At 38.9% G+C, this 13,517-nt stretch overlaps 1 protein-coding gene across 1 annotated transcript in view; it reads left to right on the top strand.

Moving 5' to 3' along the window:
• The first annotated feature begins 1,374 nt into the window (after positions 1-1,374).
• ATP10B (ATPase phospholipid transporting 10B (putative)) overlaps positions 1,375-13,517 on the top strand; it is a 55,380-nt gene continuing 43,237 nt past the window's right edge. The window contains exon 1 of the mRNA XM_075509482.1: positions 1,375-1,877. Coding sequence (XP_075365597.1) covers positions 1,375-1,877 — 503 coding nt within the window. The remainder of the gene's footprint in view (positions 1,878-13,517) is intronic.

The raw sequence follows: 13,517 nt of genomic DNA, 5'->3' as shown, positions 1-13,517 counted from the left end.
ACACAACATCCTCTCCAGGTAGCAGAAGGATCTGGAGGAAAAAATGAAATGTATCCAAGTCTGGAAAGGATTACTGGGGCTGTTTAACAAATTGGAGCAATGTCTTTTAGACCTTTCACACTAAAACCATTAATATAAAAAGTAATAATCAACTACATTCAAGGTGAAGCATAACCAGGAACTGAAAAAGATTTATAGGACTTCCAGTAAACACAGGTGATCAATGCAGCACGGTTTCGCTGTATTGGAGATGGTACAACACCTGCAGTAAGCTGTGATGTTTGCTCAGTGCTGACTCAGAAGAAAGAAATATTTTCATGTGCAATTCTTGTTGCAACATTTCGATTTCATCAGAGTTTCTTGTCCAAGTACTAACTTGACTTGAGAGTACTTAGGTTACCACTGCATAATACAATAGATAGGAGTTTTCATTTAAAAGCAGTTTAAATGTTTGGGTCTCTTCCTTTTTTCACCCCTCCTTAAGCCCAGGCCATAGAGAAAAATTACTATGGTTTGTACACATCTCATTAGCTCTCTTGGAAACTAGCCCTCATCTATGCTACATATTTATGTGTCAGAGGCACAAAGACCAATGGGGAAGAAGAAATGAGAGGCTGGAGGGGGTTACTGCGTGAGAGAGGGACGCGTTGGGGGTCCAGAAGCAGGAGGTCTATCGGAGGAGAAAGATCAGGCTGAGGGGCAGTCTAGGTAATGGGCAACCCTTCAGTTGCCTATGTCTACGTATAATTCTCGCAAATACCAAATCATAGGTTTGCTTGGTTTGGGGGGATGGGTGTTGTTTGTTTGTTTAATAATCCATGTTATGGACATGAAAACAAATAGTAGATAGAGGAAGTAAAAGAGAGAAATACTGTCTGTACTGAGGCTTATAGCAGTCTTCTATTGACTTCCGGGACGCAGAGCTCTGCCCATTACCTTTGAACTTCCTGGCAACTCCCAGGCTTATAAAATGATTCAGAAACTCACGGAGTGACCCGTGAAAATCGTGTGTATGTTCTGAGCTTTGTTGCTGCTCTGTGTTAAAACAGAGACACTTCATGTGAGCAGACGGTCGATGCCAGGGAAATGCTCTGCACGGGGCCTCCAGGCGTATACTAACAGGAATAACGAAACATTCGGGATGCTTTTGTCATATGTGAGGTGCCGCCTCCCCGGCAGGCTCTAGGACCCGGTGCAGCTGAGTCAGGATGATACCTGTCCCTAGGCAGGTGGAGGCTGGAGACAAGGAGAGGCAGCCCTGGGCTTCGGACATCTTGACTCTTCTCTCCACCACTTGGGAGTTTATTTGGATTACTGAACTCTTCTAACTTCGTTGGTTTTCAACTTGAGGCTACTTTTTGAGAGGAAAACAAGATGTCAAGGAAAACTGTTCCGGGCTGCTTCTCTAGAATGATATGGAAAAAACATTTTTTCAAGGAAACCTGCTGCCAATGTGGTGCTCCAGACACTGAAGTCCAAAATGAAGAGCTGGAGAAGAGAGGAAAAGTAAAGAAAAGAAAGAAGAAAAATGAAAATAAACGAGTGATCATCTCCAATTTGCCCTTTGGAAGTAAGAAGTGGAATGAAAATCCAAACAGATACTATGATTCCAATGAAATTAAGACCACAAAATATACCATCTTGACTTTCCTCCCTAAAAATATCTATGAGCAGTTTCACCGCTTTGCCAATATTTATTTTGTGGTCATTGCACTGCTGAATTTTGTGCCTGTGGTGAATGCTTTCCAACCAGAAGTTTCTGTGATCCCAATTTGTGTTATAATGGCCATTACAGCTATTAAAGATGCTTGGGAGGACTTTCGGCGGTATAAATTAGACAAAGAAATCAATCATATGGGATGCTACATTTACAGCAGGTGAGTTTCATACAGCTTTTATTAATAAAAAAAAGTTGGCTTGAGATATTTTATCAACTGTGAGCCTTTTTGTTTAAAAAAATTAATAAATAACTGCTGGAAAATCACAGTGATTAAGTAAAACAGGGAAAAGTCATAGTGACTACATAACACCTGGTATTTGTTCTGATACAGGGAAAGAATTTCTTTTTTCTTTTTTTGTTTAAACCTCTTTTTCAGACTAGGAAGGTAAGTTTGAGTTTCATGGTATTGAGGTGGCTATCGGCCTCTTAAACGTGGAGTGCAGTGAAAACAGGTGCTTAAATAGCTACTGAGCACCTGGATTTCTAAGGAATTTTCAAGAGGGCTTAATTCTATCAATATAAGGTAGCACAGAACAACGTTTCACGGGACCTATTTGCATTCTTAGATGCCAAGAAACCTCTTAAAAATGTAGTCCTTTGAACTACATTTAATTTTATACTCTACGCTGTAGACTAGCTTTCAGTTGCATTTCATTTACTAGCTTGTATGTAAAACAAAAGTGTAAAAACGCAGTTTAAAAATGGAAGATAGTAGTATATGCCTCTGTTCAGTCATCTCTAAATGAATTAACTACATGTGTCTGTGCTCACTTCTCCAAAATGTTTCATGACATTTTTAGGCTTTTAGGACTTTCAGAAGTTTGAAAATTATGTTTTATTGTATCAAAACTGTTCTCTCAGCAAAGTAGAAAATGAATTCTCCCTGTTAAAATATCACATCTGGGAATCAGAAGAGCAAAACTTTCCACCTCCGTGAATGTTGTTTGTCATCCCTTAAATTAATCAACAGTGCTTTATATAATGTATGCCTTCAGAAGCAAGATCTTGCAGAACTCTGGCTTTTATCACACAGTGCTGTCATTTCTGTTTGTTTATCTTGCATGTGTTTGTCAGATTTTTATTTTTATATCCTGCTGTTAAACAGGAAAACAATGGATTTGCTTGTTTGGGGGCTAAACTTATCCCCACATATAGATAATGACTTGTCAGAAACAAAATTGCACTGCTCTCCTTGCCAACATGTCCGAAAAAAGCAGACATTTTACAAGTTTCTAAAATTGTTCATTTAAGATTTCCTCTCTTTTCCACCATGAACTGTCAATAATTGTAGCTCTTTGGGTAGGGTGGCAAAATTGCCTCTTCTGCCTACCTTTGAGATTGCAATCTAGTTGGATTTTTTAATCTTTTCAGTGTTGCATTAATCCATGAGGCTGGACGGATTATTTGTTAACACTTGTTAAAACCAGTATGAAAGAGAACAGGTGATGCAGTAGGTACTAATGAATGGATCTGCATAGGAATCTTATGTATTTCCTCTTTACACAAAGCAACCATGTTAATTTATATCTGAAAGCCTTTTACTGTGGGAACATGAGAAGTGGGGAATACAATAAAACTTGTTTTGTATAAAAGAAAAATGTCCATCATGGAATTACAACATACGTACAGATCCAGATTCAAGTTATAGCCATGAGTACTTTCTTATGCAGAAACTTGACATGGCCTGTCTTAAAATTGGTTATCCCATTCCATAAAAAAGACTTTGATCTATGAATAAATCTTGTCTAGAATCTTGTCTTTCACCAAAGTTTTATGGCCCAAAAAGGTGATGTAAGGGAAAGGAAAATGGGGAGGGCTTCAGACTATAGCATTCATCCTGTCTGGAAAAATCGTGGGTAATTACAGTTGCCATCAGATCAGTAGCTACAGCTTATTATATCATGAATAATTTTAATCAGGCTTCTATAGCGCTTTGGGAAGCTGATATTTCTTGTTCTTCTTGCTAGCTGCAAAGTCATGGAAGCTTATGATGTCTTCTAATTTTCTTCCTTATGAATCATCTGCTGTAGGTAATTTTTTAACATAGGTGAAAGTCTTTTTCAAGACACTGCAGATTTTGTTAATGTTGTGGCAGCAAATAATTCTTTTTAATAGAGCAACTGATCTTCCATCCTAAGATGAAAAATAACTTAGATTTTAAGAGTTAAACTTGGAGAGTATATTGTCTTTATTTCAGATTTCAATAACAAGAACTCTGGTTCCTGTTCCAAAAGAAATACAAAGGCAGAACAATCTTTTCCAAATGCTGAATGTTCTTCAAAACTTTCTTGAAGACTGGGGGAAATGCAGTAACTTGCCTTCTTTTAGCACAGAGCGAGGGAAATTGAATTTAAATAGGCTACCCTGTAAGCACATTTCTTCTAATTTTCTTTTCACAAAGATCAGCTGGAATAGGTAATCTAGTCTGCTAGTCAAATGAAGGAAAAGACACTTAAGTAGCATATTTAAAGAATGTTTAATTGAGAAAATGGGAGACAAATAATAGGCATTAAAGTGTCTTGGGGAGATGCAGTAACTTAGATCTGGTGTTTGATTGTGGAGATTTTAATTTCTGAACCAAAACTTTTGGAATCATAACAACTGTATGCAAACTGTTGTGCTGTCAGAATGAATCGCGCAACACCAAAAGAAGAGAACAAAAAATTCAATTGTAGATGGTACAAACCTATGTTTAGTTGCCTCCTTTCTCCTAGTATTCTTTAAAATATACTTTGTCTGCTTTTAAATTTTCCAAGAAATCACAGAATCACAGAATCGTATAGGTTGGAAAAGACCTTTAAGATCATCAAGTCCAACCGTAAACCTAACACTACCAAGACCACCACTACACCATGTCCCTAAGCACCTCATCCAAACGTCTTTTAAATACCTCCAGGGATGGTGACTCAACCACTTCCCTGGGCAGCCTGTTCCAATGCTTGATAACCCTTTCGGTGAAGAAAAATTTCCTAATATCCAGTCTAAACCTCCCCTGGCGCAGCTTGAGGCCATTTCCTCTCGTCCTATCACTTGTTACCTGGGAGAAGAGACCGACCCCCACCTCTCTACAACCTCCTTTCAGGTAGTTGTAGAGAGCAATAAGGTCTCCCCTCAGCCTCCTTTTCTCCAGGCTAAACAATCCCAGCTCCCTCAGCCGCTCCTCATAAGACTTCTGCTCTAGACCCTTCACCAGCTTCGTTGCCCTTCTCTGCACACGCTCCAGCACCTCAATGTCTCTCTTGTAGTGAGGGGCCCAAAACTGAACACAGCATTCGAGGTGCGGCCTCACCAGTGCCAAGTACAGGGACACGATCACTTCCCTAGTCCTGCTGGCCACGCTATTCCTGATACAAGCCAGGATGCCATTGGCTTTCTTGGCCGCCTGGGCACACTGCTGGCTCATATTCAGGTGGCTGTCAACCAGCACCCCCAGGTCCTTTTCTGTCTGGCAGCTTTCCAGCCACTCTTCCCCAAGCCTGTAGTGTTGCATGGGGTTGCTGTGGCCCAAGTGCAGGACCTTGCACTTGGCCTTGTTAAACCTCATACAATTGACCTTGGCCCATCGATCCAGCCTGTCCAGGTCCCTCTGCAGAGCCTTCCTACCCTCCAGCAGATCAACACTCCCACACAACTTGGTGTCATTACTACAAAATGTGATTGTCAAAGCATTTTCTATGATATTATGTTTTATTATCCCTCTTTAATTGCATTCAAATTCCTCAAGTCACCTGGTTTCATGCAACCCTAATTAGTTATTCTTCATCCATAACATTTAATTATAATCTTCAAATATGTGTGATTTTTATCATGTTCGTTTTGCTACGCCTGGACACCTCTTAGTCAAGATCCGTATATAGATCAATTTCTTCATCTTTCTTGTCAGTCAGTCCCTCCAAACCTACTTTGGTTACTTTTCCCTGAACTCTCTCCAGTTTGTTATCAACTTACTAATAACAGGGGCCAGCACTGAATGTCGTATACAAACCTGTAATTGAGTGTCAACCCAACAGTTGCTAAAAGCTATTATTTAATTTTCTTGAAGTTCTATAAAGTTCAAAGAACTACTTGATATGTAATTAATGTATGGCCTGGATCTGATATACTCCTAGGATTAAGCTGTAACGGTCTGTAAATACTCTGTAGCATCCAGACAGGTTTTTACATCAATTTCACACTTCTGGAAGATTTAATCTAAATTTTTCTCACTGTCTCAATAGACACTCAGATACAAACGCATGGACTGTGCACAGTTCAAGATGGCAGAACAATGCACTTGACTAAATGCACATACATCAGATACCAGCAGCCATAAAAACATTAACATTACCTGAGCTATTCACGTTGCTTAATTTTAAGCACCTAAACTCAGATATCTGAGACAGTGACTCAGAAAAGCCTAGTTTATATGCTTTGAATCATCCTGTGGAGCTGTCAAATAACTAGGTAAGTCAACAGGCATCCTAAATGAGATAGCCTGGTTAGTCTTTCAATAGACAGTGCCTCTGTGATGCTTTCAGGCCCTGTGGTTCTCAGGTAGTTCCTACAAGCATCAATCACCTCTTCCTCTGTAGGTCCACCAATGTCTGTGATGGAAAAAAGTCAAGCTGGCCTTCCCTCTGACTCTTTATCTGCTAAGTGTAAGGTTTTAGAACATTTAAAGATTTCTGCATTGGAACTAGCTCTGGGTTAGTCCTAGAGCAGTGATGTGGAAATAAGGAAAAAACAAAGAACTCATCTTTGTGTTGCATGAAGTCAGAACTGCCAACAGCTGAAAAGCTGGAAATGGTTTAAGCTAGACTCACTGGTTTGAAAGAGAATTAAAGTATTTCAGTCAATTGAATTTTTGTAATTCAGTGTTGTAATTTATGAGGCAAATGTTGGATTCATTGTTTAGGAAATCTCTGTGACAGCAATGGAGATCTGCTTGTCTACAGGTTACCATATATATAGTATACTTTAATACTTTATATTTTTTTAAAATTGGGGTAGCTAGGTAGTGAAGATGAAGGCTGTCTTTCTGTTTCAACCTCCTTCATATGCTAGGATCAGCTGGACCTTCTGAAGGGAGGAGAGATTGCAGCTCCCTTGGATGCTCCCCATGCCTGGGAGAGCAACTGGGGTTGGCCAGGGATGCAATGACCAATAGCGGTCTGTGGCATCCGGAAGATAACAGAGAATGGTAGGGAGCATGCTTGAAAACAGGAATTGACCTACTGTCAAATCTCAGAGATGAAAGAAAAAAGACAACTCTTCTCTGGACCCAGGAAACATCATACGCAGCTCATTCAACCCAGGGTGAACCTGAAAGTTTGTAGGGTAGAAAGCAGAATGAGAGGAAAATACCATCCTGCCAAGGGCACGCTAAGCAAAAAGATATTTGTTGCCAATGCTTTAATTTAAAGTCTTGTTCAGCAGCACTGAGTTTTTACTTGTTAAAGACCCTTTTCTTTCTGCTTTATTAGTTTTGTTTTCTAACAAAGCATAACTTTAAAGACTAGGAGCCTGCTGGAGGCTTTTGTGGGTTCATTTTATGCATCAAAAAAAAGGGAGTCTAAAGCCTGTGGCCCACTTGAAGTCCCACCACATCCCCTCAGGCAAAATTGCAATCAATTTCTTGGGCATAGCGATATCAAGGCTTCTACACCTCAGTGGTGCCTTCTCTGAATGGTGCATGAATTTCATCAGCTGGAGGCTGAAGATCTCCTGCAGATCTCCAGCTCTTGCATGGCTGAAGGTCATTCCTATGACAGCCACAAAGCTTGAACTTTTATCAAGTGAAACATGAATTATTTCTTATAAAAGTAGCAATATGAATAAGTTACGACAACTGCAGGATTATTATGTCCTATGATATTATTGCAACTCACTATCCATCAGGAAAGATCCAATGCCTCTCCCTTGCTTAATGTCAAACATGACCATATTGTTCCCTGTGTAGGACTACCACTGACAGTGGGCATCCTCTGCTCTGTCACCCATGTAACTTTTGTACGTAGTTCAGGTACTATGGAATTTTTGTACCTAGTTTAACTATGGATACCTGAATTAACAGTGGGTTTTACTGAAAACACACACAGTGCCTTCTGTTTGTGCAAGCTGATGCATTCTTCAAACTTCCAGTGAGCTGAGAAAATGGCCTAAACCAACAGTACACTTAGGTTTGTTATATCACCGTGCAACTACTTGAAACTAGTGGTACCAAAATTGTGAAGAAATAATTAAAACATGAAGTCATCTTATGGTGAACATGCTGATTGTGTGGTGAAGAAATATGTGACATGCTGAACTGACTAAATGCAAAAGAAATATGTCAAGTTTTCAACACTCAGCTGGTCCAGGCAGCAGCACTTGAAAGTCAAAGAGCAGCGAGCTAGCAGTTCTTGTCAGTCAGTGTGTATGCTACAGTGAGGATCCTTGGCCTCTGTGGAAGAAAATCCGTAAATACATTACTAATGCTACCACCAGTTTGTATATTGCTTTATCAGAGCTTTCTTCAAGATCTATTACCTGCCAAGGCATTTAAAGCTGCTTCATGGAAAAGGTGCAATGGTTTAGCAGACAGCAGCAGAAGCTAATGACTAAAGACAAAGGGCAAATAAGTGAGAACCTACAGTTTTCGCTCAGAGACTTGCAGAATCATGAACTCATGGCATTAGGTTCCATCCTAACTGTCTGAATTTTTAAAACACCATTGAAACCTGGAGAGAAGCAGGTTTCTACCATGTGACCTCAAGAGCTACATGGTCATGGATGGAGTTGACTGTAGCAAAAAAGCTCATCTAGGCTGTGGCTTCCAGAAATTTGATAAGTTAATGGGAGTCCTTTGAAACTAATGCTAATGGTTAGCAGTCATTAAGTAACTGATCTTGGAGTTACCTGTTCATTCCAGCTGGTGCCAGGCAGAATCACAGCAATAGCATTTTGTTCAAGGCAGTATTAAAAAAAAATTAGATTTTCCTAAATACAATAATCCATAACTTACAAAATGAACCCAGTAAAGTCTAAGCAAATGTGTTCTCAAAATCCTTTTTACTTGTATTTCATTTTATTTCTTCATTTGGTACAGGTCATTATGAAATCTAGACAGAAATTGAAAAAGGCGAGTTAAAAGAAATCCAAAAGCTTATATATGGACATATAATACATTTATAAAGTTCTGATACTTACTTAAAGTCCACATAAACTTGAAATGATTACAAAAGTTGCATATAGGTGCCTTTTATCATTGAGAGAATAATTTCCTTGTTAGGATGCTATAGACAGTTGTAGCACATAAAAAGATGGGATCTATTGTTAGCATTAAGGAATTTGGAATGCCAAAATGGTATAATTAAAGATGTATTTTATTAGACTTTAGAAAAATCTCACCCCCATTATCTTTAAAAGATGCTCATTGCTATCTTAAAGTAGCATTCAAATGCTGAGAGAGAGTTTGGGGCTACGGGGAGAAGCTATAGCTGCTTGCTAATGAGGGCTTGCTATAGGACCGACCGCTGCTAAATGGCATCATTCGTTGAAGCTGCTGGGCTGATGTCCACGTCACAAAAACAACCTTCCCAGCTACTGTAATAGTAACGTGGCAGAAGCCAGTGATGAGTTGGTGCGGACAATACTGTACCTTCTCATACTCAGATAATATCTCTGGCTCAGGAATACTATCAGCCAAGTTGTGCTGTATTCTAACCTATAGACAGGTTTCAGAATTGGTTCCTTTCCAGTCTAGTGCCTTCCTCAAGTCCTAAATCTGCTCCTTTGTTGTCAGTTTTTCAAAGTGTTATGGCAGTATCTCCTAACCATGAGGTCATGGCCATAAAGCAGTCTCTGAAAACATTTTGTGAAGTTTTTCTATATAAAAGCTGGTGTAATCTTTGATAGCATAAAAATGTGTGGGATTTCTATTTACAAAAATAGGCTGTAAAGGGTAAGTAGCTGTGTGATTCTACCTGTTGTCTGTGTAGAACTGAGAATCTCAGAACATGAGCATTTTTTATAAAGTAGGTGATGCTTGAGGGGGGGCATTTTCATATATAACATTCTAGCAAATTTACATACGATAAAGTACAAACATTTGGTTTTGTCTATTTGTGACAATGATATTATTTTTTTCTAAGTGTTATAACCTAGTGGCAATTTAGGGGATGAAAGGTAGAGCAAGCAATGTCTTTACTTCAAACTGCAAAGGATCCTGAGATGATGGAGCTTGCAGTAATTCAAGGAAATAAGACTCACTGAACTAATTGGTTGATAAGATACTTCTGGGTGATAAAGATTTCTGAAGGTCTTTCTCTAAGACAGTCTAGGACTCATAGACATGCTGTGCAGTGTACATGAAAAATGACTTTTATTTGATCTCCTCTAGGGAACAGAACAATAATTTTTATTTGCTCCCATTCACCATCCATTTTGACCCAGTTTTTGTTTGAAATTTATCTTCATTGAATCCAAGAATGTGAAATGAAATTGTTGACACAAAGTCAATAATTTATTCATGTTCCCGCACAATCTCCAACCACAGCAGGATTTTTTTATGATCCTTTCTTCCCAGAAATGACTTCATAAAGTCTATTTAGTTCAGTCCTTCTGGTCAGATAGGATGAGTCCAATAACAAATTCTGGCAGACTTCACTTCGACCACGCAAGGCTAACTGTCTCTTTTTGTCTGCACTATCCTCTGATGGGCATTATCAGGCTACCCATTATCCCAGGACAGCAAGGGAATACTTTTTAAGTGTGCTGTTGATAAATTGACTGGTAAAGGAGAGAAGGTACTGAGAAACCTTTATCTTAGATCATGTCTTTGACATGTCACAGCCCTGATGCCACGTGCTATAAGAAACAGATTTCCAGCTTTCCACCTATTGAAAATCACCCCATCTTGTTTATTTTATTGGATAAATGTATTTGCCCTTTTTATATGTTTCTCGTCAGACCATCTTAGATTTATGAAGCTCCTCTGTTTATTTAGCAACCGGAGCTTGTGCTATGAACTTTAATCACTGAACAGAAAATGGGCAGTGTTCCCAGTTACAGGAATTGCTAAAAGGAAACTGCTTAATTTGAAAAATCTTGTTAGGCAACTGGGCCAGTGCTGCTGTGGGGTACACCAGGTTCCTTGTGAAGTATTGTTCTTCCTTTCATCCATTGGTAATTCTCTACAAAGTTGTAGAAAACCTTTGTACTGTAGGAAATTGTTAATCTTACGGCTCCAGCTGAATAGTTCTTTCAGGAAAAGAAAATGTGTTTCTTTACCAAATTCAACTCTTGTTGGGAGAGAGGGACAGTTTGTCCACCTGAATGCAGGTTTGGGATTCTAGCAATTCCTGAAATCTAGTCCTTGTGCTAAGTAAGACTTTTCCTCTGATCTGAAAGAGGTCATTTGGCTTTTCTGACTCACCGTCTCCTCTGTAATTAGTGAATGGGCAGAACCTGAAGCTTTGTGTGTAATGTATGTTTCATAGGGAATTATTGAAAAAATATTATAAATCTGTGATTTATAATCACAGATTTATAATCACAGAAGTCTTATGAGGAGCGGCTGAGGGAGCTGGGACTGTTTAGCCTGGAGAAAAGGAGGCTGAGGGGAGACCTCATCGCTCTCTACAACTACCTGAAAGGAGGTTGTAGAGAGGTGGGGGTCGGTCTCTTCTCCCAGGTAACAAGTGATAGGACAAGAGGAAATGGCCTCAAGTTGCGCCAGGGGAGGTTTAGACTGGATATTAGGAAATTTTTCTTCACCGAGAGGGTTATCAAGCATTGGAACAGACTGCCCAGGGAAGTGGTTGAGTCGCCATCCCTGGAGGTATTTAAAGGACGTTTGGATGAGGTACTTAGAGACATGGTGTAGTGGTGGTTTTTGGCAGTGTTAGGTTTATGGTTGGACTCGATGATCTTAAAGGTCTTTTCCAACCTATATGATTCTGTGATTCTGTGATTTCTGTGGATTATTTTTGCTAACCTGATTTCTTTAGCCTGATATGGAAGACAGCCAGCTGGGCAAGGCCCTTCTATAGCATTTTGTGAGCAGAAAAACTCAGAATTGTGTTCTATAAATTTCAGAATTGTGCAAGAGTTGATGTACAGGGAGGTAGGATTGCCCTACAGAAGTCATAGCAAACATTATATGCAAAATATACATGGCATCCAAATGTCTAGGACAGCAAGACAAGCCATCTGCTTGCTCTAAACTGCTTCTCTACTCTCATTTTTATGTTTTAAACAAACAAATTAAGAAGTTCTACCCAGAAAGTGTTTGACATGGGAAGGATTCATAGTTACTTAGTTGATTTGCTATATTAACATTAGTATCTACTTTGCAGAGCAATAAACACTCAACATGCACCTGCTTAAATACTTTTCAAATAGAAATTGATCTGGAATTTTTTTTTAAATGTGCAGCAACATCAAATTAACTTACAGCAAACCTCTGTTCTTCAGTGAGGTCTTTTATGTCTGTTGTTGAGCAAAAGAAAAAAGGAAGTGCAGATAAGTAGAGTCAGAAAAAGAAGAATGAAAAATTCAGGAATGACAAATTAATGTAAGAAAGAAAAATTATTGCTATAATACCATTATTTAGTAAGCACCTCACATCTAGCATTAAAGGGGTTTAAATAGTTAGGTCATGGGAGGAGGTTGGGGGTTCTTTTTTGAATAAAAAGTGGATGCCACTGGGAAATGCACAGAATTTAACTACGTGCATAACCTTTGCAGGAAGCTGTTGTTTCATGTTGGTTTACACATAAGGATATCAGCCAAGTGCAAGGGTTTGCCTGACAGCATCATGGCTGGCTCTCCTTTACAGAGGCCAGGAAAGTAGGTTAGCAGGAAGTAGCCTTTGGCCTGACTCTGAAGCAATGCTTGGATGTGTGCTCTGAACCGTAGCAAAACACTTTATCTGCTATATCACTGCTCCCCTTCTCATGATAAAAACACTTAATTGAAAGACAGTATTCTTCAGGCAATAGATGAGGGTGATTAAAAACTTAAGCAAAAATGAGACTCGGAGTCATTACAAAAAGCCTTTTACTGTCTGTCTGGTAAAGTAGCATGAGCATTTTCCCCTCTTACAGAGCAAGACGTAAGATAATTCAATTATTCATATTGAAAAAATAATTTCCTCTCAAAGAGTTAGAGGAACTGGGCCATTGTTGCCCATGCAGTTTTCCCATTAACTAATTTTAAAGGTTATTGTGCAGTTTTCAGTTTTAGGTGATTAAGAGCGGCTGAAGCATCAGTTATAGAAAAGGGAATGTCAAAAAAAGTTTGCTATTTCCTGAATCATTGCGCACCAGTTTGTTGGTGAAATAGTAATTTCTTTTCCTTGAACCCCAAGGCTCTTTTTCCCCTTTTTTTTTTTTTAAATGTAGGTCTTTGTTTCTTATCTTAACTTTTCCATTAAACTTGGGCTCTAGATGCATTTTTTTGCTTAATATTAAGGGATCATTTGTCTGCTATTCTACCTCTTGAAGTTGTTTCTGTGGGCTAAGCTCAAGATTTGTAATTGCCTTTTGAGAGTTACAAACCAGAGAGACCTGAAACAAGTATAGCTGAGATAGCAGTTTGTTTCTTTCAGGTTCTATATGTTGTTGTTGGAAAGTATCTGAGAAATAGTCACATAGTCAAAAACAATGAATACTTGTTGGTGAAATGTCTAAATTTCTTGAATAAGATACTTTAAAACACCTGTTAGTCAGAACAACTTTCTATCTTTTGCTGTGGAGATTATAGGGCTAATGCTAGAATGAAAAAGAACTTTTGCTGTAGTCTCTTTTTATTCCATGTAAAGATTTTATTTGAATGT

Source organism: Mycteria americana, chromosome 8 (genome assembly GCF_035582795.1).
Source record: "Mycteria americana isolate JAX WOST 10 ecotype Jacksonville Zoo and Gardens chromosome 8, USCA_MyAme_1.0, whole genome shotgun sequence".
Taxonomy (NCBI): Eukaryota; Metazoa; Chordata; class Aves; order Ciconiiformes; family Ciconiidae; genus Mycteria; species Mycteria americana.
The sequence above is the reverse complement of the archived record's forward strand: the minus strand, read 5'-3'. Positions and strand labels throughout refer to the sequence as shown.